General features: G+C 44.2%; 2 protein-coding genes across 4 annotated transcripts in view; one reads left to right on the top strand and one right to left on the bottom strand.

Annotated features, from left to right (window-relative positions):
• The first annotated feature begins 3,953 nt into the window (after window positions 1–3,953).
• Window positions 3,954–17,218, top strand: LOC107518490 (retinitis pigmentosa 9 protein-like). 3 transcript variants are annotated; one of them, XM_036231111.1, is made up of 7 exons: window positions 3,954–4,160; window positions 7,853–7,883; window positions 8,956–9,085; window positions 13,753–13,844; window positions 14,263–14,330; window positions 15,699–15,801; window positions 16,502–16,664. In XM_036231111.1, exons 1-7 carry the CDS (start codon window positions 4,009–4,011, stop codon window positions 16,544–16,546), a joined length of 621 nt encoding a protein of 206 aa, XP_036087004.1. In that variant the 5' UTR covers window positions 3,954–4,008; the 3' UTR covers window positions 16,547–16,664. The 3 variants fall into 3 exon arrangements, with proteins under 3 accessions (XP_036087004.1, XP_036087005.1, XP_016015689.2); XM_036231112.1 differs by having other exon boundaries at window positions 3,958–4,160; window positions 15,699–15,760; XM_016160203.2 differs by lacking the exon at window positions 14,263–14,330 and having other exon boundaries at window positions 3,966–4,160; window positions 15,699–15,760; window positions 16,502–17,218.
• LOC118610669 (translation initiation factor IF-2-like) overlaps window positions 16,923–20,703 on the bottom strand; it is a 12,242-nt gene continuing 8,461 nt past the window's right edge. The window contains exon 3 of the mRNA XM_036230213.1: window positions 16,923–17,055. Within this exon, the coding sequence (XP_036086106.1) occupies window positions 16,953–17,055 (103 nt within the window). The 3' untranslated portion in view covers window positions 16,923–16,952. The remainder of the gene's footprint in view (window positions 17,056–20,703) is intronic.

Genomic DNA, 20,703 nt, shown 5'->3' with positions numbered 1-20,703 from the left:
CTCTCCTCCGCCCCCCGGCCACATCCGAGCGAGGGGAGGAGCCGCGGCCGCGCGCGGGGCCGGGCCCGATGCGCCCTGCACCGCCCCGGCGTGGCCGGATCCTCGGAGCCCGCTGGCCCGCGCCGGAACAGGGCTGGCAGCTGCAGGAGGGACCCGTCCCCGGGGAGAGATTGTGAACTCCTCGGGACTGGGCTTTGGGCCAAAGTTGAGAAAAAAAAAAAAAAAAAAGCGTTTGCTGCCTAAGCAGACCCGCTGGTGACCGCCTGTCCCTGGAGACTCCGGATTTAGGACCACGCCAGGCTCCTACGTGGCCCTAGATCCAATTACCCGTTACTGCTTTGGGGAGGGAGAGAAAGTTAGACTTTTACTTACTTATTTTTTTGGCGTAGTTACAAGTGTGGATTCCACATTAAAAGAGAAAAACCATTCTTCAGGAGTTTTTCTTTTTTTTCTTTTTCAGGAATTTCTTTTAATACTTAGAGAAAGGGGGCAGGCAGGTGCTGTGAGACTCCCTCGACAGTCGGACAGCTGCGAATTTTAAGTTGCCAAATGTTGAGTGTTCCCCAGGCCATCAGGATGTACTGTGAGCGGACTTAATAGCAAACACTCCACAGGGTCTCACACGGGAGGCTACGCCCGGGAGGACTTCACGCCAGAGACCCAGATGCTGCGAGAACTTCACTGGAGAAGTTAAATGCACTTAGCTTAGAATCGGCTATTCTTATTTATTAAAACCGTACCAATAGAAGCAAGTCACCAAAAGTTTCTCCGTTTATTTCGGAAGTATCAACCGATGGTCGTTGGCGCCAACGGGAATTCCCAGTTTGGCGTGGTGCAGCGAAGAAGGAAACTTTCCTCACTGCACATAGCTCAACTGTGAAATAGCGGGGCCTGAGAACAGCACCGCGGTGGAACATCTCAACAGCGTGACAGCTCGACTGTGAAACAGCACGGCTAGCTGCGAGGCGGCCCCCCGGGGCCAGGTGGCCCTTGGTGAGGCCCCTCTCAGGCTAGGCAGCTCTGCTCTGGCTCTGCTCCCTTCACCTACATTCTGCCCCCTCCCCTTTGCTCTGTCGCGGACCTGCCTCTGATGGCAGGACCACAGCTCAGGCAGGCAGTTCAGTGCAGGAATGAAGTGAAATTTGCATTAGAGGCCCCTGTGTAGAAACAGCAGCTAGGCTGCTTTTTGAAAATTTGAGACCAGTTGGCTACCAGGAGCCCTTCTTAGTTAGGTATCTTCTTTCGCAGGGTCCACAGAAGCAAACAATCCTGATACCAAAAATGTGGCAAAGATAGCAAAAGAGAGAAAGAAACTTGGTACTAATCTAGCTTATAAATATAGATGCAAAAATACTAAATAAAATGAGCAAATTGAATTCATCAATTTATTAAGGAAATAACATATCTAACATGTGGACTACCTAAGTGACCTTCAGTAAGTTAATTAACAGTCACAGTATTCTCTGAAATGAACATAGAACAATTATAAATTATTTTAGATCTTACTAGATCCCAGAATCTAATGAGAAACATAGCACTAAAGAAATGTTCATTGTTTCTATTAGAGCTTATTCTAATGAAACTAAAAACCTGTCAATTCATCCTATTAACCCTTTTAGTCTATATGGCTTGGGTCAAGCTGATCCCACCCCTGGGAATTAGAGTGGGCCAGTCAGAGTACTGCATCTCCTTGACCACCATGATTATCTCCATGACAGGTACATTGCCCTTGCTAAGCTAGTGTGTATAATATGTAAAAGTGTAATTGGAACTGAGAAAGTTTTCTTTCAGCTGGGGCTGCTAGGTTGTTAGCCATCTTTGCCCTAAGAGGGAACCCACATGAGAATGAAGCAATACAAAGGAAAGTGAAACTAAGAAAGAGAAATTGCTAACTATAACATTTCAGCACCTAGATCCAGCCATTCCTGAAGTTCCACCCTATGACATTTCACATATGTGAAACAATAAACTCCTTTATTGTTTTTCTTAAAAGTTTGATTGGAAAGTTGGTCTGTCGTTTTCAAAAGTCTTGACAAATGCTTGCTAAAATGGAGTTACCAATCCTTGGGTCTTCTTGCCAAGATCAAATCATTGTGTTAAGCAAATATCTGAACAATCAAAACTCAATTTTAAGTGTGAGAAACCCAACTCAAATGGTTTCTGCATAAAAGTATATCCTAAGGTTTTTATATTATTTGCTTGTTGCTATGAGGTCACTGTTTGTGAAGAATGGTGGTATCTTTTCTTTTTATCTTTTCCTTCTTTTGGCCGAAACAAAGCCTCCCCAAGAGGGGAGGAACGATTCTGGTTGTTTGGTTGATGTGAGCCTCTTAGATGTATCTCTGACATGCACCATGGAGTCACCTGACCAGAGGCGAGGGGTGTTTTGGCAGTGGAGCCTGGCCTAACATCTCTCTCTTTATGAGTCTCGGAGCCACTTCATGTGATCTCTCTCCATGACTAAGTTTGGGCCTCCTCATAGCATGGTGGCCTCGGGCCAATTAGCTTACATCCCTGAAGGCTTCAGGAAGGAATATTTAAAAAGAACCAAGAGGAAGCTATATGACCTTTAGTAATCTCAAAAATGATGAGGCATCCTTTCTACTACTTTCTCCTGGTTACAAGCAAATCACTGAGGTTGGTCTAAATTCAAGGAAAGGGGCATAGATAGACTCACCTCTCCACAGGAGGAGTGTCAAGGTCATTTGTAGACAAGTGAGATGGAAAATTAATGCAGCCAACTTGCATAATACAATTTGCCACAAAAAATGAAGTCATGTTACATTTTAAATCACAACATTGAGTTGTTGATTTACAGTAGGAGACATACCTATTGACCCCAATACTCAGATCTGACCGAAAGGCGTATCTCATGTTAGAATCTGACGTGGTGCACTATCAGAATGCTTCTGGGCGAAAACGGCAGCAGCAGAGGCGCCTGGCTAGTCTTGATTTCCTTTGGGATGGGGCCAAGTTCGGTCAATTTTGCACCTTATTCCAAATGGCACATATTTCTCTAGCGACCAGAACACTCGTGTGTTAGAGTTTGTGTTTTTAGTGGAAAATGCTATATATTCTTCTTGACTAAATGGGAATGTCCTGCAAGGTGTTTACAGGCCACTGTTGGCCCAGGTACCATTGAATGTCTGCTCACTATGTAAAGTTAAAACAATTAATATAACTCCACATATCACATACACTTTCAAAACACAACCTTGTTAAAGACCTAACACTTTTGCGTCCTGGCTCATGACTTACCAGCTCTGGCTCCATGGGCATGTAACTTAACTCTGTGGGTTCTTCCTTATCTATAAAATTAAGATAATATATAAGGGTCGTAACTTATTATTAAGTTTTTAAAGACCAAATCAACTATTAAGGGCTTAGCTCAATGACTGGCCCATAAAAAACGCTCAGTGTATGTTAGTTTTTCACTTTCAGCGCTCAAACCTTGTCTAAAGACCATACACACTGTTTTAACCAAGGATCGCATGCTCTAGAAAACTGGAGAATTCCTATGGGGAGCCTTCTTTTCTTCAGTCCTGGAGGAATCCTCTAACACACACAGCGGCTCCCGCCTGTCTGGCCACTAGGGGACACAAAGACGCCTTGCACAGGTTCCCGGCCCCAGGGCCGCAGACCGCGAGGGGAGGCGCGCGGCCGGGAGGTCCCCGGCGGCGGGAAGGGCTCGCCGGCGCCCGCCGCCCGCATGCTCAGCCCCCGGCCGCCGCCAGGGGGCGCGCTCCGACCTCCGGCAACGGCCGGCCTGGCGCCGCGGGCCGTTGCTCCGAGCGCGGACTGGAGGCCGCTCCGCGGGGAGGCGGCACCGCGGGCCTGTCGGGAGGCGGGGACGCGCGGCCGCGGCGGGGACGCCGGGCTCTGCCGGCGGGCCGCGGGGCGGCGGCGGGAGGGGGCGCTGCGGGGCCGGGCGGGCGCGGCGCGGAGGAAGTGCCGTCTTGGCCGCCGCCTCGGCCGTGCCGCGGGGCCGCCGCAGCCGCGCGGGCCGCGATGTCGTCCCGGTCCGGGCGCGACGACGCGGGGGCCGGGGCGGCGCGACGGGCGCGGGAGCCGCCGGAGCAGGAGCTGCAGCGGCGCCGGGAGCAGAAGCGGCGGCGGCAGGACGCGCAGCAGCTGCAGCAGCTCAAGCACCTGGAGTCCTTGTGAGTCCCCGGCGAGCCCGGGCCCCCGCGGGCAGGGTCGTGCGGGCGCGCCGGGCGGGGCCCTCGGGGACCCGCGAGCGGGCGGGGGGGCCCGGCCGCCGGCTCCGGATCGCGGGCGGCGCGCGCGCTCGGCCCGCAGCCGTCCCTGGGCGGGAGGGGAGGTGGGCCCCGCCCCCGAGGCTCCCCGGGCGCGCGCGGGCTGGGGGCGCTGCGGGAGCGGGGCGCGGGTTGCGGGGCTGCGGTCCGCGCGCCGGAGTTTGGCGGCGGCTCCGCTCGGCGCTCAGTGTCACGGGCACCTGCCTACCAGGCGCTCAGTCTGCATTTGGGGGCTGGATACGCGGGAAGTGCCGCTGAGCGCGTTGGTCCCTGTCCTTTTACGGTGTTTAGGTCACAGGGCCCACTACGAACCCGATATAATCTCTTTTCATTTTTTGCTCTTAATAAGGGATGAGAAAACCCAGTCCTATAACGTGAGCGTGGTAAGGGTAGAATAGAGTGGGGTGAGGTACTTGTCCCTAACTAGTGGTAGGTAGGTAGGTGGCTGTCAGGTGGAAGAGTGTAGAAGCGCTTAAACATCGGGTGGGAAGTTGGATTGGTAGCTTTAGAAGGCAAACTAAATTTGGTGTTCACTGAATTATTTAATGGCTCTAATAGTTTCTGTTTCAGGCGCTGAAACAATCACATAAGGAAAGGCCGTCAAAGGGTTAAAATCCTTCCTAATTAACCTTCCTGGAGCTTTGACATAAAACACATTGCGTTGTTGGAGCCTTGGCCTGCTCTTTTCAGTGTGGCCACTGAGCTGAATGTCACCTCAATGATTTCAGGATACAGACGTTTGTTTGATTGCTGGCATCTACAGTCCTGGCCCCTTCAGGGCACTTTGTAGCTCTCTCTCTCTCTCTGCCAAATTAAAGATTTGTTGCCCAATACACAATTAGGAAGAGAATATTTCTCCCCTTGTACATAAATTTATTCTCGTTCCTACACGGAGCATGTTATTACAATCTGAATGATTTAACAGTAGGCTTCTCACTTTTACAAAATCATGGGCCTCCACCAACATTTTTAAATATTAAGAATTAACTTCAAGGATACATGTAGACTTCTTGACTGTCAGAACACAGAAGCCAAACTGCATGTAAACCTACCCCATTTCCAAATCTACTCTATTTAGTAGTTAATTAGTTTCAATAAATGTGAAGGATTGTCTTTTGTGATGTTAATGAATTGTTTATCCCTTAGAAAAAAACCATCAACCCCCTTCCTTTAAATTTGTGAAAACAATTGTAAAATGGACTTTTTAGGCAATGCCATTGCTAATAATAGATTTCAAAACATGTAGTTCCATCACACTTTTTTCCATCTTGGCAAGAACAGTCACATGTTTTTCAGGAATTTGGGTTTCAATCCGATCGGCCATATGTTGTTGTTTATACAACTCCCGTGGCTCAAAGAGCGGGCGATTACATCTGTAGACTGTCCTACCAAACCCCCTTCGGTCTCTGTGCATAAAGTGCGCCATTAATGTGTGTAATGAATGGCCGCAGCCGAACTGTATCACTTTCCCCCATGTATGCAGATTTCCGGTGTTCTTGCTAATTTATGGCATGTCGTGCCTCCGCTTTGTGCTGGAAGGTATTCTCGGCATTTGCTTTGGGAAAGCTCTGTACCACACCAGGAACCTAAGTCTGTTCGTGCCCCCGCTGCTTACGGCACAAACTTCATGGGGCACTTCCTGTTCCGTCCACTTAGAAAAGCCCTGAAATATGTCATTTATCACCCAACAAGTTTTCTCCCACTTCTGTTGGATCCAGGTCTTGGCCTTTGTGATGCTACTGCTCCAGTCTTGTACCTGCTCCTTTTTTGTAGGAGGAAAATATCAATTTTTTAAAGAGCTAATGTGGGGATTTTTATTCCTGAAACAATTACAGAAATAATGTTAATTTTTAAGACAAAAGGTCAGCTAATATATATCTACAGCAGGTATGAACTCCTAGTAGTACGTTTGGGCTTCATTTTTCTTTCTTAGTTCCTAGATACCCTTGGTTTTTCTTTCAGAGATATATTAACCTGGGCCTGTACCCACATAGCCGTAATGAAGATATCATTGATTTTATGTTTCTTTTGTAATAAAAAGCTCTTTATAGGTTAATGTGTGTGCACATGAATGTGAATAGAATGAAAAATCAAAGGTCTCTGCCATTTATGATCCTTAGTTCCCCTCCCCAGAGGCAAGCATGTAACCAGTTTCTTAGGTATCCTTCCAGAGATAGCCTATCTATGTGCTATATACGTCAAGGTGTGTGGGTATATGGCCATATATACTCTTCTTTTCCCATAGGCACGAATAGAAGCATACCAAATACACTGATTTGTTTTGCTCCCTGCTTTCTCCTCTTTTTTTTTTTTTTTTTTAATTTTATGGGGATTGCCCCATACCCGTATCTAATTCACTCTTTTAATATTTATTATTAATGTCGTTCTGGCGATAAAAGTAATACAATTCGTTTTTAAAAACTTGGAAACTTAGCCAGCCCTGCTCTCGCCATCTGGGTGCAGCAGCGTTGAAACTCCCACATGCCCACGATTCCGGAGTCAAGACCTGACTTTAAACCAGTCGCAGTGAGCACACGTCCTCAAGAAAATGTTCCTGTGGAGGCCCTGAACAGACCTGGGGTGTTCGATTGCCCTGTATATTTTTTTCATTCTCATATGTATGAGTTTTGGTCTCTTAGGCATTCAGAATTAAAGCCAAACACCCATGTAGCGTGTTTAATAGTCCATGGTGTGCAAATACTTAAAAATGAGCATGAGCATTTGGTGCTGATTTTCTAGATGTGGAATCCGGAAGCCTTTTCCAGCAGTTCCGGCAGTGATGGAAAGTACAAATGAATTGGGAGCGTAGGCATGACTTGTACCCTCAGGACCCTGGCAAAGGGCAAGTGGGTCCCCCACACAATCATTCATGTCCTTAATCTAGCAGCATCTTTATTAAATGCCGCCTGACGTCCAGGCCCTGTGCAGGGATCCTGCACACAGAGTCCAGCAAGGTCAGGACAGGCATAGAGGGCGGTCAGAGAGCTGAGGAGCAGAAGGCAGCCCTCAGGGTAGGCTCCGCTGTGGGCAGTGGGATGGGAGGATCTTGAATCTGGACATCATGCAGAGAAATGGGAGGGGGAGCCTCTGGGAAGCCCCCCCCCACCCCCCCCACCTTCCCCCCCAACCCCCTCCCCGCTCTTCTGCCCCACCCATGTTAGAGCAGAGCACTCAGCCTTCCCCCCATGAGCGTCTTCAGTGCTGTGTACGTGGGGGTTACCCTGGGTAAGCAACCTGACAACTATGACAGTTGGGAACTATAATTAACTCACAGTCTTCTTACCTCACAATTTCCCTGAAGTCTCTTGCTTTCCCTTCTTCCAAAACTACCATCATTGAGCTGAAACACCCGGCTCGTTACTAGTGCAGTGGATTTAAGTTCTAGATCTCAGCAGGATGTGGTACAGCATCAGTTTATTTACACGTGATCTCTGGAGTGCTGGGCATATTTTATTAACCGTTGTAGATGTAATGTAGTTTTAAGTTTTTATTAAAAATATCCTTTTAATTTTAGCCTGCAGGTGCTTTTTGCTCATTAAAATGTGTTGTACCTCTGTTAATGAGATTGACTGTGGGTTTTTTTCCCCCCTTTCTAGTTATGAAAAACCTCCTCCTGGGCTTATCAAGGTCAGTGTGAAGTTTCTGCTTTGGGCTCTTCATAGACATATCAGACTCAGTAACCTGTTATGCAAACAGTTGCATAAGGTTTTGAACCTCTTGTTATGATAGCCCTGTTTCTTCCCTGCAGATGCCGATCAGACGCTGGGGCTTAGCCACCAGCCTGTGCCTTTGTAGAAATTTACTCAGCTGTGTGTCTGTTCCTTAAGAAAGGCCGCAGGCCCACGTCTGCTCCTCAGGACCCTCCCCTTCTCTCTCACTGGTGACAGCATCTTCTCAAAGCTCTGCTGTCCGGTGCCGACTCTCTGACCCCCCTGGTGCTGGTTCCTTGAAGGTCATGGGCTTAGGGAACAGTGGCCTCTGAAGCTCATCCATCCAGCCTCCCAGGGTGCAGGAGCTCCTCCTCCAGCACCCCGGCCAGTGTGGTCTCTCTCTAATCTCTCTCTGCAGGACTGAGACTTAGAGTAGTTCAAGGCCAAAAGGTATCTTTTCTGTTTGCTTAATTTCAATTTAAAAAAAAAAAGATTTCAGAAGACAGTTTCCAATATAAATTTAATACTCATGGAAGCTAAAACATAGAAAAGGTCCTTGACTGTAAATGTGGGTATTCAGTGGTGAAGGCGTGTATCAGAGACACGGCATGTGTGACAGCGGCCTTCAAGGTCTAATAAGCCATTTTAACATAACGCGCCGTTTTTATTATCCAGCTAGCCTTGTTCGCTCTAATTCTCATATCCTGCCTCATGCCACAAAGATTTTGAGGTAGTAAACCGTTTTCGGTCTTCGAGTCTAATTCACAGTAGAATTTTGAGCTCGCGGGTCACTCCCACACCAAGGACAGGTTTCCATTCTGCTTCACCAGTGACTTCTCTGGAAGAACCGCTGCTTCATTCGTGCGATTCGGTTCTTCTGGTCCCTTCCTCTCCGTTTCTGCTGTCAGGTCTCGTTTGTCTTGCTAGTCCTTGGGGCCCTCGGCCCACGGGGAAGGCAGGCCACGCTGTGTTCTGAAGGGGGGGCGGGGCGGGGGGTGAGGGTGCCAGGCTTCCGTGCCATGTCGCTGACACGCCGTTTCCTCGTTTAGGAAGATGAGACCAAGCCGGAAGACTGTATACCAGACGTGCCAGGCAACGAGCACGCCAGGGAGTTCCTGGCTCACGCGCCGACCAAGGGGCTTTGGATGCCCCTGGGGAAGGAAGTCAAAGTGATGCAGTGTGAGTGCGCAGGGTCCGGCGGCACGTCGCACGCCACGACTTGCGACGCGGGTGTCTCTCTGTAACTGGTTCTCGCCACCGCGCGGTTAGGGTCACGGCCTCATCTCTGTTTTTCTCATTGGGAAGCCGCCGTGCACGTGTCAGTAAGCGGTGATGGTGGCGAAAGCTCTGCCCCCAGGGCGTCCGACTCCAGGGGTGGCCTTGGCGCAGGCCCGGAGCGGCCTTCGAAGTCCCCCCGGCGGCCCTGTGCTGCCGACGGAAAGGCCCTTTGGGTTAGAAACGCCTGGGGGGCCGGGGCGCCCTGGAGGGCGGGTCCCTCCGGGTGCTGCCTCGGTCGGTCCCCCGCGATCGGTGCTGAGGTTTCATTGGCGTGAGCCGAGCAGAGCTGCGGGCCACCAAGGGGCGCGTGGAGCAGGCGGGGCGCTGCGGGCACCTCCCGCACACCCCGAGCGGCCGCCCCTTCGCCGGCGTCAGGTGGCGTTTGAAGAGAGGGCGCTGCTGCCTCTTTAAGATGCTTGTTTGCACAGAGATTCATCGTGCACATGATTAAAATAGCAGTTCCCAGTCTCCTTTTCTCCATTCCCAATTGAAGCTCTTTTGGTTGGTTGTTTTGATATTTATCTTCATACGTCTAAAGATCATGCTTGTATTATATATATTGATTTTTCAGGTTCAGACATTATCTTGTCGTAAACAGTAACTCTGAGACCAGCGTCTGTAATCTTCCTAATTAGGCTGGTTAGGTTTTCTCAGCAAAGTCGTTTCCTGCCAAAGATGAAGGCCACGTTGCTTGTTCCCGGACCGGTTTCGGGAACAGGGCTGTGAAGCCTCAGCTTGCGGCAGTCAGTCGTTCGCGTGTCCTTCCCGTGTGCATCGCCTCCCACTGTGCTGACGACCCTCTCGCCTCCTCCAGAGAACGAGCCTCCCTTGTGCCAGGATCAGGGACAGATGCAAGCCATGAAGAGAGTACTCTTCAGAAACCAACCATGCTGGCACCCAGATCTTGGACTTCCCATCTCCAGCACTGGGAGAAAATAAATGTCTGTCGTTTAAGCCAGGGGCAGGCTGAGCCGAGACGCCAGCATCCTGCAGTTTCCTTTAGCCTCTTCCTGTGCTGGATCTCCTGTTTCCTGTATGTCGAGCCATCTTCTTTGTTGTTACAGTTTCTTATGGCGGAGTGTATCCACCCATGGCTTCCTTTGAAATGGCTTTTTAGGAGATAAAACGTTCAACACTGGAAGCATCTTCATTTTACAAATGCTTTAATTTGCCAGGGTATAGAATGCTCGGTTAAAATCAATTTTCTTAATATAATCTTATATGTAGAAAACCCTAAAGATGCTACAAAAAAAATATTGGAGCTAATAAATGAATTTGGCAGAGTAGTAGGATACAATGTCAACACGCAAAAGGCAGTTGCATTTCTATACGCTGACAATGAACAATCTAAAAAGAAACTTACAAAACAATAGCATCAAAAAGAATAAAATACTTAGGAATTAACTTAACCAAGGAGATGAAAGATTCGTACAATGAAAACTATACAAAGTGCTGAAACTAATGAAAGATGACATAAATAAATGGCAGCACTTCCCACGTTCATGAATTGGAAGACTTAACACTGTTAAGATGTCAGTACTACCCAAAGAGGTCTCCAGAGTCAATACAATTACTATAAAAATCTCAATGGAATTTTTTGCAGAAATAGAAAATCCCATCTTAAAATTCATATGGAATCTCAAAGGACCCCAAATAGCCAGAAGAATCTTGGAAAAAAATAAAAATAAAACTGAGGGACTTACACTTCGTGATTTCAAACTTACTATAAAGCCATACTGATCCACACAATGTGGACCTAGCATAAAGGCAGACATGTAGACCAATGGAATATAATAGACAGCATAGAAATAAATTCTTATTCAAATGGTCAAAAGACTTTTGACAAGAGTGTCAAGACCATTAAATGGGAAAAGACAGTTTTTTCAACAAAAGGTACTGGGAAAACTGGATATCCATATCCAAAAGAATGAAGTTGGACCCTTATCAATACCAGGTACAAAAATTAATCCTAATTGGATTAATGTAAGACCTAAAACTATAAGACTCTTAGAAGAAAATATAGGGCAAAGATGCACAGAATTGGTTTATAATGATTTCTTGGATAAAACAGCAAAGGCACAGGAAACAAAAAAAAATTTTGACTTCATGAAAAAAACAATAAAAGATGTTACTAAAGTAAAAAGCAACAACGGAATGGGAGAAAATATTTTTCTAATCATATATCTGATAAAGGAGTATATGCAAAATGTATAGAGAACTGCTAACTCAGCAATAAACAACCTGATTAAAATTTGGCAAAGGACTGTGAATACACATTTCTCCAAAGAAGATATACAGGTAACCAATAAAACCCCGAAAAGATGCTCAACATTCACTCATCATTAGGGAAATGCAAATTACAACCACAATGAGAAAGCACCTCACACCCATTATGATGGCTACTATCAAAACAAAACAAAAGTTGACAAAAATGTAGAGAAATTGGAAACTTTGTGTAGTTTGTTGGAGGAAACGTAAAATGGTACAACCGCTACGGGAAAAAATGTTGCGGTTCCTCAAAAAATTCAAGATAAAATGACCGTGTTATTCAGCCATTCCACTTCTAAGTATATGCCCAAAAGAACTGAAAATAGGGCCTTGAAGCGATATTTGGACACCCGTTTTCATAGCATTATTCACACTACCCAAAAGGTAGGAGGAAAGCGTCCGTCAACAAGTGGTATACACACAACGATGGAAGATTATTCAGCCTTAACAAGGAAGGAAATTCTTACATATGCTACAACATGGATGAACCTTGAGAACAGTATGCTAAGGGAAGTAAGCTAGTTATGAAAAGACAAACACCATGATTTCACTTAAATGAGGAAGTTAAATCATAGTGACAAAAAATAGAGTAGTGAATGCTGTCTATTCACGGGGCGAGGTGGGGACGGGGAGTTATTCAATGGGGATGGTTTCAGTTTTACAAGACGAAGAGAGTTATGGAGATGGAAGGAGACGATGGTAGGTTTTATGCTCCTCCTACAGGCATACCTCATTTTATTGTGTTTCGCTTTATTGCACTTCACAGATTTTGCGTTTTTTTTTACAAATTGAAGACAAGACCCTCCTCCAGCAAAAAGATTACAACTTGCTTTATTGTGATACTTGCTTTATTGCTATGGTCTGGAACTGAACTCACAATATCTCTGAGGTATGCCTGTATTTTACCACAATTTAAAAAAAATTAGAACAGTTCAGAGTGGTAAGTAGAACTCCAGTGCTGGTTTGAACTGTGCGGGTCCACTTATACATGCATTTTTTTCAATACTGTAAATGTATTCTCTCTTCCTTATGATTTTCTTAATAACATGTTCTTTTCTCTAGCTTACTTTATTGTAAGAATATAGTACATAATACATGTAACATATAAAATATGTGTTAGTCAAGCGTTCAGGTGATCTCAGTAAGGCTTCTAGTCAACAGAGGTGAAGTATTGGGAGTGTCAAAAGATATATGCGGATTTTCGGCTCGGGTTAGGGCCGTTTGAGGGGCTCCGAAACCCAGCTTTCCCCCTTCAGTAATTGCAAGGCTGCTGGTCTTTAAGACTTGTGGAAGTGATGAGAGAGAGTTAGGGGTCGGTCCAGGTAAAATGGCAGAAACCCTGCTGTTCTCACCAATGTTCACTAGCTTTTTTTGAATTAATGCTCTTCGGATTGTGTCAAGCCTTTGGTTAATTTCCAGGGTTTCAAATAGTTTGATTTGGGCAAATTCGGAGGAACAGATTTATGGAGGTTGTCACTTGACCATTCTTGAGCTACTTACTTCCTGGCTTGTTCTTTTTGAAAATAATTCTCTTATCACTTTTACAGTCTCTCAGGAAGGGAATGAAAGCAGATAAATGTGTTTAGTCTGACATCTTTACCCCAAAGTCTACAGCTTTTTTTTTTTTTAAGTTTGAAAACCACTACTCTTTCATGAGGTGGTTAGTTGCATTTCACTTACCATTTTATAGTTATTTGCACTGACTTTGAAAATACGAGTGTTTGGATTGGAATCAGAGTTAGATTTGCCAAGAAGTAAATAAAACTCGAGCTTCAGGGCCCCATGGTCGGACCTTCCGAAGGTCTGCAGGGCCTGCAGCGATGTGTTCAGGTAGTCATGATTTTGTAAAATTTGCCTAGGCAAGATTTTTTTCTTTTCCTAAAGAACCCTTGTCCCCCAAATAATTTAAGCTCAGGCCCCACAAAACTTGGACTCATCCAGATGTGATGAAAGATACATATACATGTACTGTACATATCTTTATTCATTTTATTGATTGTAATGTTACCTAGAACAGTGGTTCTCAAACTTTAATATGTCTACAGACCACCAGTAAACCTTCTGAAATTCAAGTATCTGTCCATATTATTTCTGGGGTGGGCCTACTGCTCTGCATGTCTAATAATCTCTCACGTGATGCCGATTTTCTAGGATCTTTCACGGATCATTCACTGATTGCCTTTGCTTTTAGAATTGGAGTTTAATGAGGAAAAACTTTAATATGGTCTACTGATTGTTTGTCTTCATCAAATGAAACTATGTTATCTTACAGAAATATTTCCTTTTTTCTTTGTTTTTAGGTTGGCGTTGTAAACGGTATGGTCACCGAACAGGCGACAAAGAATGCCCTTTTTTTATCAAAGGCAACCAAAAGTTAGAACAGTTCAGAGTAGTAAGTAGAACCCCACCATGTCCATTTACATTTATCAGGGATAGTGAATATCAAGAATCAGGCTCGCAGCGTGAACTGCAAGTTCGCATAAAATGCATTCCCAGCATATTTGGTGCTATCTGCATCTCTGTTGAATTACATTTGTGTGATAGAGCAGTTCACTAACAAAAAACTAACTTATCGTTCAAGTGTTATTCGCTCATGCCTTGGGAACACTGCTTCTTTTACTGAAGCCGACACTGTTAAGCACTTTTTTACTTACTATGTAAAAAAAGTTTCATAACTAAAATCAGGTTTTAGCTTCCCAGTCTTCGTCTAAAGATTAGATATCTTTAAATTATAAGTTATAAGTGTGTACGTAAATTATATATGCTGTTTAGATGACAGTAAAATATATCTCCTTCCCTCACTTTGATAGAGTCACTTCCCAGAAGTGTTAATTCCCCATTCAGTACCTGCTGCCAAGTGGAATATGCTGCCGTGCAGGTACGCCGAAGCTATCAGCCTATGCCAAACCGGGGTCCACAGACATTCTCCAAAGTTTCTTAGACATTTAAAATATTTTAATTTTAATTTTTTAATAATCTGAAGTAATTTTTTTTTGGCTCAGTCATTTCGCTTCTAGGTTGAATGTCAATTTTTATAGGTACCAGTCAACCCCCAGGCCGTGGACTGGTACTGGTCCTGGTACTGGTCCTGGTAGGCTGTTAGGAACCAGGCCACACGGCAGGAGGTGAACGGAGGGTGAGCGAAGCTTCACCTCTATCTGTAGCCGCTCCCCAGCGCTGGCATCACCACCTCAGCTCCGCCTCAGATCACCAGGCATTAGCTTGTCGCAGGAGCACCGGTCCCTGGTGCCAGAAAGGTTGGGGACTGCTGCTGTAGAACATAGTTTGGTGATAAATCTCAAAATCTTTAAACGTACTTTTTTTTTTTTTCCTAAGAATTTACCTTGAGGATACAGGAAAACATCAATATATACACAACTGATTATGTATATACAAAGATAGCTCGTACAAATATAAACAAAAAATGGAAACTAAAGAAAAATAAGAAACGACTTAATAGTCTGACACATCAACATAAATTACTGTGACAAGTTATTGAGCCATTGGGAGTTACATTTTCGGAGAGTGTATAATATCAGGAAAACGCTCATGACAAAAGTGAAAAGCAGTGGAGCTGTATATATAAAGTGATTATAATTTTTCATAAATTATTAAAAATGAAGGAAAAACCAAATGTTAATAGTAATTATCTCTGGGTATTGAGGTAATAGATTTTTTTTTAACATCTAAAATTTTTGGTAACATCTAAAATTTCTACAATAAACATCTTTTTTTTTTTAATTGAGATAATTCATGTATAACATTTCCCATAAATGCATTCTTATTTCTAAGTAATTCAAGTCACATTAAATTATCTGTACTTCTGATATGCTTCCCGACTTTAGGGTACTTACCATATATTTTTCTGTACTATAAATGGTACACTCATATATCATCTTATAACTCAATCGTGTTTTTAACTCTTCTCTCTTAGTCATCTATCCATACAGGACAAAGAATTACCTCAATAATTCTACTTCGAGTAGTAGTTCCTGATTCCACCATGCTGCATTTCCTTATAAAAGATATTTAAATTGTATCCTATATTTTCCTAATTGGAAAGTCTGTTTCACAGCCTCAGTGAGTTTGTAGTGATGGTGACCCTGAGGAAGAATCACAACATGTTGAACAAAAAACTATACCAAACTGGAAAAAATAACTGGTTTTAGTAACATAGAGATAGAATTTTTCTTTAACTAACAGTCCGTGAAGACTAATCCAACCTTAACCTTCTCTAACCCCCAAGGCGCATGAAGATCCCATGTATGACATCATACGCGAGAATAAGAGACATGAGAAGGACATCAGGTGAGGCCGTCCTGATAACGATGCCCTCTTCACCTCTTAAAGTAGGTTAAGTTGGAAATAACCGTTCCAGAACAGAGGAGTGCTTTAAGAAATGTGGCACTTTAACTGTGAAACACGGGGGGGGGGGGGGGGGGTGAGCAGGTCGGCCCGTTCTGCTTGGGTTCGCCCCACGCACTGGGCTTGGCCCAGGCCACTCACGCCGCTGACGGGTGATGTTGGCAGCCCAGGTTGTGCTGCCCGGTTCTACCCTGGGACTGAGTCTCTCTCACGTGATCTAGTGTATCCTCTCCAACGTGTTTAAGGATCTGAGCCATTGTTCAAAATTATTCCTAGACATGAGTAAAGGCGGAGAAAACAGGAGGGTTTCCCCCCCCGCCAAATGGTGATATCGAGCCATCACTGTTGAGGAGGTAGATTACCTAATATGAACTTGCGCAGTGGGAGAAAGATTTAGGAAACTATGTACCTGTTAGAACTTATAATAGTGAGGACTACAGAACATGCAGAAATATTTTGGAAGATGAAAATAATGCAAAATTCCTTATACACTCGTTACAGTCCTGTAAAAAGGCACGCACGTGGACAGGAATGGGGAAAACCTGCAAAAATAAAAATAAGTACTGTGTTTAATGAGGTCGTTATTTGTGACCTTTTTGTTATTACCTTCACTACTCTTATATCTAAAAAAAATTTTTTAAGTTGTTACAGTTGATGGTTCTTTGACCAATCTTAAATGTTTAGGATACAGCAGTTAAAACAATTACTGGAGGATTCCACCTCGGATGACGATGGGAGCAGCTCCGGTTCCTCAGACTGTAAGGAGAAACAGAAGAAAAAGAAGAAAAAGGAAAAGCACAAGAAAAAGAAAAAAGAGAAGAAAAAGAAGAAAAAACGGAAGCATAAGTCTTCCAAGTCGAATGAGAGTTCAGACTCGGACTGACGGGCGCTTGGCGCGCTCAGCAGCCCCGCCTCGGGTCAGACTGCGGCCCATGCAGAGGAACGTGGACTCGGAGGGGACCGGCAGAGGAGGAAGGGTGTCTGGCGTCCCCGTGTGAATTCTCACTCACCTTCCAGTGACGATGTGACCACAGGAGAGTGAGTTGCTGGCTCCAGAGATCGGCAGATTTCGGGCAGGAGAGCTCTTTTCAGCACCGTCCTTGCTGGTCATCGTGGTCGTGATGCCTTAGGAATGTCAGGGTGGCCGGACCAAGGGATCCCTGAGGACGCTCCCCCAGGTGCTGTCACCCTCCACAGTGAGGCTACTGAATCCCACAGACTTCAGCCTTGGCCTTTCTCTGTCGTTGGGGATAATAAAAGGTCGTTCTTCTATTTATTTAAAAAATACTAATTTATTTTTGAATCATAACATACTTATGTGGTCCAAAATTAAAAAGTGCATTACATTCAATCATAAAAATCTTCGTCCTCTCCCCTCGCCCTCAGTTCCCTTCCCAGTTTCTTGTGAAGTCATCCAGAAATATTTTACATATCATAAGCATTTTGTTAACATAATTGTAGCACACTATACACATTTGTTGGCATAATATTTCTTTTTCATTTTTTAATGCATCCGCATAAAGCATGTCGGGCCTTGCTGCACACCAAAGGCCTGTTGTGTTCATAAACCCCCAGCATGCTTTTTTTTTTTTTTTTTGCAAGGAGGGGTAAATATCATATAATAACAGTGAAAAAAATCACATATTTAACTTGCTTAGATCTTATTGCCCCTGTCCCATGCTTATTTTTATTCCTAGAATAATTGACTCTAAAAAAATATTAAGGATAAAGGGATTTGTATACATCTCAGTATACATCCTCATCCTGTTGGCTAAGCACAGACCACCTGAAAACTTCTAGCTTTGTGCTGCAGCCAAGGCAGCTCAGCAGGCGAGGGTGGTGCCTACAGTTAGGGAGGGTGGTGTCTGTTCTTTGATGAGCCGAAGCAGTTGGATCCTGCTTGTGGGCAGGTTCCTCCCTCTCCACCAGGGTCTGTTGCTGTTTGGTCATTCAGTGCCCCAGAACCTGACCATTCCCTCTTTCTCTTTTCCTGGGGTTTGGATGACCCCTCTCTTTAAAGAGCAAATGATGCAGGCTGGGCTGGCTTCTCCCCCAGCTCTCTTTAGTAACTGCTCCAGGCCCTGGCCTTAGAAATTTATCTCAGTAACACAATTGACCCAGATTGGAATCTTGTTATTTCTGAAAACCCTAAGGCTAGTTAGTTCAGCCAAGCCTTACATTTAACCCTTGGCATCCTAGCTCAGCATGCAGCAGAAAAATTTGTCCTTGTAGAAATTTTCTTTCTTCTGCTGGTTCCCACTTATGTTAAGCATATTGTTACAATTTGGAACAACATCAAAGACTCTGTGGGATATCAGAATCACCTGGAGGGCTTGTTAAAACAGGTGCCTGTGCCCTACGCTTAGAGTTGCAGAATCTCTGATTGACCGGTTTAGGATAAACTGGTGAAATTTGCATTTCTAACCAGTTCCCAAAAGATGCTGTTCGTTTGGGGACCAGACTTGGAGAACAGGAGCTCTAAATGATTAACCCCTTACCTAAGGCTTCCTCTACTTCCTGTTTTAACCGGAATCTTGCTGTCCACCAGCCCTTCTGTGGCCCGCCTCTCCAGCCCATCAGCTCCTTTCGCTCAGCTCACCTGTAAGAACCTCAAACCAAACTCTTCCTCCTCTGCTCTAATTCCCCAGCCACTCAGTCCATAAAGCTGATGAATCAAATTTCTTCATCCCCAAATCTCTCCCCTCGGACTCTGTACTCTCAACTCCTGTTCAGGAAGCCACTAGACCTCCCTGTACCAAGGTATCCTACAACCTGTCATCAGGATTGTGAGAGAATTGTAAAACCACCCCGAGGTTGGCAGCCTAAATCCACAGGACTGTGGGACTGTAATTGTAACGGATTTTACTCCCATGATAGGATTGTTACGAGACACAGATGACCTTTTCAGAAGGTGATTATTTGGGTAGTGAGTCAAGACCAAACCACATGAGACTTTTTAAGCCATGGGGAGTTTTTTGGCAAGTAGCTTCGAGGAATTCAGATTTTGAGCTTGAGAAAGGCTTGATATGCTATTGGTGGCTTTAAAATGAAGGGCCATATGGCAAAGACTGGCGGTTTCTAAGAGCTGAAATCAATCCCTAGCTGACAGCCAGCAAGGAAATGGCCACCCCATTCCTATTCTCACGAGGAACTCAATTCTCCTCTCTGTCGCAATGACCTTGGACAGAAAGTCTTCTCCAGAGCCTTCGGGCAACAACCTTGGCCTGCCCACAATTTCTGTGGCATTTTGGGAGGTGTCAAGCAGAGAGGCCAGTCTAGCCTACCTAGATTTCTGACCTACAGACCTGTGAGATAACAAATAGGCATTGTTTCCCTGTTTAAAAATTCATGAACTTTTTTTTTTTTTTTTTACAACAGTTTTCACAGCAGAATTGAGCATGAAAGTAGAGTGATTCCTACGTTCCTCTCAGTTGACACATTGATTTCGGATTGAAATTTTAGACGCAGTGTAATGACAGTCTATGTTTCCACACTCTGGGCCTGTCTCTAACATTCTGGTCAGTAATAAACACATCGAGCATGCTCAGCTTCACTGGTGATCCTTCATTCGTTCTTCCCCTCCACAAACATTTGAGTCCCTCCCAGGAGACCAGCACAGTTCTAGCCATTAGGAAACAGAAGGGAAGAAAACAAAGTTATAATTCTTAAGGAGCCTACATTTTGTGGAATTTGCGATGAGATGCCATTTACAACAGATTGGGGGAAAGAAACATAACTCTGACAACACCATGGGTTAAGGAAGAAGTGGAGCGACAAGAACATGTATACATTGCTGGTGAGAGTGTAAATCGGTAAAATCACTTTGTAGAGTAAGTTGACAGTATCCAAAAGAGTCGAAATGTGTCATACTTCATGAACCAGCAATTCTACTTCTAGAAATACCCTAGAATAAAATCTTGCATATGTACACAGGGAAACAGTTTTAAAAAATACTTGTTGCAGTAGCATTGCTTGTAATATTAAAAAATTGAAAGCCATCTGAACGTTCATAAAACAACGGAATGTATAAATAAATCATAATATAGATACGGGCTATTACACAGGAGTTTAATGGCTGAACTAAAATCACATCTGTATCCATGGATAAATCTTAATACAAGGTCCTTAATTATAATTTCATTTATAAATGTCTTTTAGAGTTCGTTTTTCTTGCTATTGAAAATGATTTACTTAAATTACATTTTCTGTGCTGGTGGTATCTAAGAATACTATTGACATTTATATATTGATTTTATATTCCAGCAACCTTGAACTCTCATTAGTTTCAATTTTTGGTCCATTTTACTAGATTTTCTCTGTGGACACTCAGGTCACCTGTAAATAACAGTTTTGTTTCCTTTTCAATGAGTATCTTCTCATTTCTCTTACTTGTCTTAATCTTCTAAGACCTTTAATACAATATTCAATTTAAAAAAGTGATAGCAGATACCACTGTCTTGAACTTAATTTCTAATGATTCATCATAAAGACTTATCGTAGGTTATTTTCTAGATACCCTTTATCAAGTTAGTAGGATATCATTTATTCCAAACTGACAGAGAAGTTTAAAAATTTTAAATGAATGTTGCGTTTTAGCGAATAGTTTTCCTGCATCAACTGAAATAATTATATTGCCTACGACTCGGTTTTGATATATTTTAATACACATCGCAGGATTCCACTTGCTGGTATTTTATGTAGAATTTTAGAATCTAAGAATTTTCAGTTCTCGTACTGTCTTTTCATGGTTTCAAGACATCTTAGTCCCATCCTTGCCACTTTTTCTGTTCTCTAGAGCAGTTTGCATAAGAGGAGTATCTGGAGCTAGTTAGAGGACTGACTCGACCTGAATTCAAGCTTTACTGTAAAGAAAGCTATAGTAATCA

Source organism: Rousettus aegyptiacus, unplaced genomic scaffold (genome assembly GCF_014176215.1).
Source record: "Rousettus aegyptiacus isolate mRouAeg1 unplaced genomic scaffold, mRouAeg1.p scaffold_m13_p_13, whole genome shotgun sequence".
NCBI lineage: Eukaryota > Metazoa > Chordata > Mammalia > Chiroptera > Pteropodidae > Rousettus > Rousettus aegyptiacus.
Note: the sequence above shows the minus strand (reverse complement) of the source record. Positions and strands in the feature narration are given on the sequence as shown.

Coding starts and splice junctions, on each gene's coding strand:
- LOC107518490 (XM_016160203.2), top strand. CDS start 4,009: ATGTCGTCCCGGTCCGGGCGCGACGACGCGGGGGCCGGGGCGGCGCGA. Junction 4,161..7,852: donor CTCAAGCACCTGGAGTCCTT/GTGAGTCCCCGG, acceptor CCCCCTTTCTAG/TTATGAAAAACCTCCTCCTG. Junction 7,884..8,955: donor CTCCTCCTGGGCTTATCAAG/GTCAGTGTGAAG, acceptor TTCCTCGTTTAG/GAAGATGAGACCAAGCCGGA.